This window comes from Stylophora pistillata, chromosome 3 (assembly GCF_964205215.1).
Source record: "Stylophora pistillata chromosome 3, jaStyPist1.2, whole genome shotgun sequence".
Taxonomy (NCBI): Eukaryota; Metazoa; Cnidaria; class Anthozoa; order Scleractinia; family Pocilloporidae; genus Stylophora; species Stylophora pistillata.
In genome coordinates this window covers 5,620,001-5,622,500 of record NC_142521.1, presented here as the reverse complement: position 1 = coordinate 5,622,500, position 2,500 = coordinate 5,620,001, and the positions used below count along the sequence as shown (strand labels likewise).

Genomic DNA, 2,500 nt, shown 5'->3' with positions numbered 1-2,500 from the left:
TATTGAACATGCCATGATTTGTTCTTGCTTCAGGTAAAGTTTAAGTACCTGATAGCAATCTTTTTGCGAACTCTTTTCGTGGGAAGGTCCTCAGCCGGAGTAAGCGCATCTTTTAACTTGTTCTTTCCCCTTCCTGAAGACAGGTTTGTGTCAGAAGGAAAAAAAAAGGAAACGGCACATATGACATTTCATAACGTAGGTTTTGAAAGATTATACCGAAGTTCTAAAATCTTTGTTACACGTTTTTGCATAACTTTGTGCTCTTTCGTCTTTGATACTTGCCTTCTATCAGTTGCTGAAGAATAGAAGAAATATATCATGTAACAAAAAATCTACTTCCTGCTTCTCATACAACAGAATCATTAGGCAATGATGAAAAAGCAAAACCGACTGGTAGTTGACATGTACGGGTGAAACTTCCAGCAAACGTTCCACGTTTGGACACCCTCTATGCGTGACTAGAGTATATACTCGATGAAAAATGAATCTAGTTATTTTTATATTTTCGTATACTTTCTGCCTTTCAACCTCCACATTCTAATGGCAAACTATTCTTCAGCAATAAATTATAACATGAAGTTTCCATCCTCCATAGTTAAATATTATGGATTTTTACCTGAAACTTTTGAAGACATCGGGTTCCACTTTCTATAAACAGTGGACAAACACATCATTTGGTCACATCGTTTGTGCAGATATGGACTTTGAGAACAGCGATGATTAAATCACTGTGATCTCACCTCACAGCAAAGTTGTAAAAGAAATGGTTTCTTCCCCTTTTTTCCATGGAATTCGTTTTCCGATTTACAGTAATTTTATAATAACAAAGATGCACTGACGTTTCTTGCAGGATATAAAAACGTATAAAAAAGAGATTAGATCTCCCAGAACAGGACACGTATTTAATGGGTGTACCATAAAAAAAAAAAAGAATACCTTTTGTTTCTTTTCAGTATTACTCACAATTATCGCGTTTGAAAAAGATTAAGAGATGTGTAACAGTCAAAAGTAAACATCATCCAGAGATCGTGGGGCCAACGATAGATCTTCGCCAATTTAATGGAGAACACCTTGCTTTGTCACCGTGGGAACATTATTATTGTTGCTTCTATATTTATGTTTAATATGGCTAATTTTAATTGAACAATCCTTCAAATACTAAGGGGAGAAGGAGATCAAGTTCATCAACATTCCTGAGAGTACTTTGCTCAACATCTGTTGATACATCACCTGAAGGAAAAGGTGACATAGCCAATAAGCGGCATGAAAAAACTGCATCATTGTGAGGTTTATCGCATTACTTCAATCTCTCATTACTCAATAGCTAGATTTTTCGCCAGCTTTTTTCTGAAGTTTCAACGTGAGGAAGAACATAAAATTTTGTCATATTTAGACGATGCACGCAAGCATGCTTTACAACCTTTAACATGGGGTTTTTAAGTGAGCTATTCATAACCCAAAGAATGTATGATTCTACGGCACCCCGCACTGAATACGAATATTGGAAAAAGCCTGCATAAAATAGGTTCAAAACTTCATCCTGTGATTAAAAAGATATCATACAAGTAACTTAACTGAAGCCAGGGAATACACGTGATGCTGAAAATTGTAATTGCTTTGAATATCACTAGATGAACTTGTCTCGCCTGTATCTGTTCCTGTTGGGGATTCAACTAGAAAAAGAAGCTTCTATAAGTATTCTTTCTTTCTTCAGTTTACTTTTCAAACTCGCATTTTATTTTCAGTTGTGTAACTTGCCTTGAACATCGCTAGTTGAGCTTGTCTCGCCTTTATCTGTACCCACCTGTTAAGGAATCAATTTAGAAAAAGGAGCGTCAATGAGTTATCTTTCTTCCTCTGGCGAATTTTTAATCCAAGGGTTATACTTCATCTGTTCGTTTAGTCAAAAGCTTTCTTTTGGATAGTTTTTTAAACCAAATAAAACACTGCCCAGAAGACAATAAAAACCTGAACTTTTTGTGAAATTTTTTTATCTGACTTTTACCGATAACAAGTCTGGTTTAGTTGTTTTTATGGTAAAGTACTTGTACTTAGGTCATTAAATTTAATTCATATGCACGTACTAGATGCGGTACTTGTAGTCAGTGATGAAAAAGCTGCAAACAAGAAAATAAAGCAATGATTTGCAAACCATTACTATCACAGAAGCCTTATGTACTTGTGTACTTGTTGTGGTGTGTAGTCTTTAATAGTTCGGTCAAAGCAGTTTTATGAACAGATTTTAAAAACATCAAAAAGGCCTTCAATGTAACAATATTCTCTTAAACCAGCAATAGTCTTCTCAAGAAAAAAAGGTGACAACCGATATAAACTGGCTTACACTATTTTTGAAGAAAATCAAAATGGCGTCTTTCCATGTTCGCCCGATGATGAGGTTGGGTGCCATTGCAGGTCCAAGGGTACTTCTAAAAAGTATGTATACTCGTCGACGTGTTTCAAGAGTGATTTTTCTGGTCTATTTTTAACCTTCAGTGGTGTT

At 35.5% G+C, this 2,500-nt stretch overlaps 1 protein-coding gene and 1 long non-coding RNA gene across 2 annotated transcripts in view; one reads left to right on the top strand and one right to left on the bottom strand.

The window, feature by feature from the left end:
• The window catches only part of LOC148734268 (uncharacterized), a 1,914-nt gene extending 1,297 nt beyond the window's left edge, over nt 1-617 (bottom strand). Inside the window, exon 1 of the long non-coding RNA XR_015999107.1 lies at nt 49-617. This is a non-coding gene — a long non-coding RNA (uncharacterized LOC148734268). The remainder of the gene's footprint in view (nt 1-48) is intronic.
• A 1,724-nt stretch (nt 618-2,341) lies between these two features.
• The window catches only part of LOC148734267 (NADH dehydrogenase [ubiquinone] iron-sulfur protein 3, mitochondrial-like), a 4,753-nt gene continuing 4,594 nt past the window's right edge, over nt 2,342-2,500 (top strand). Inside the window, exon 1 of the mRNA XM_088754611.1 lies at nt 2,342-2,433. Coding sequence (XP_088610737.1) covers nt 2,364-2,433 — 70 coding nt within the window. The 5' untranslated portion in view covers nt 2,342-2,363. The remainder of the gene's footprint in view (nt 2,434-2,500) is intronic.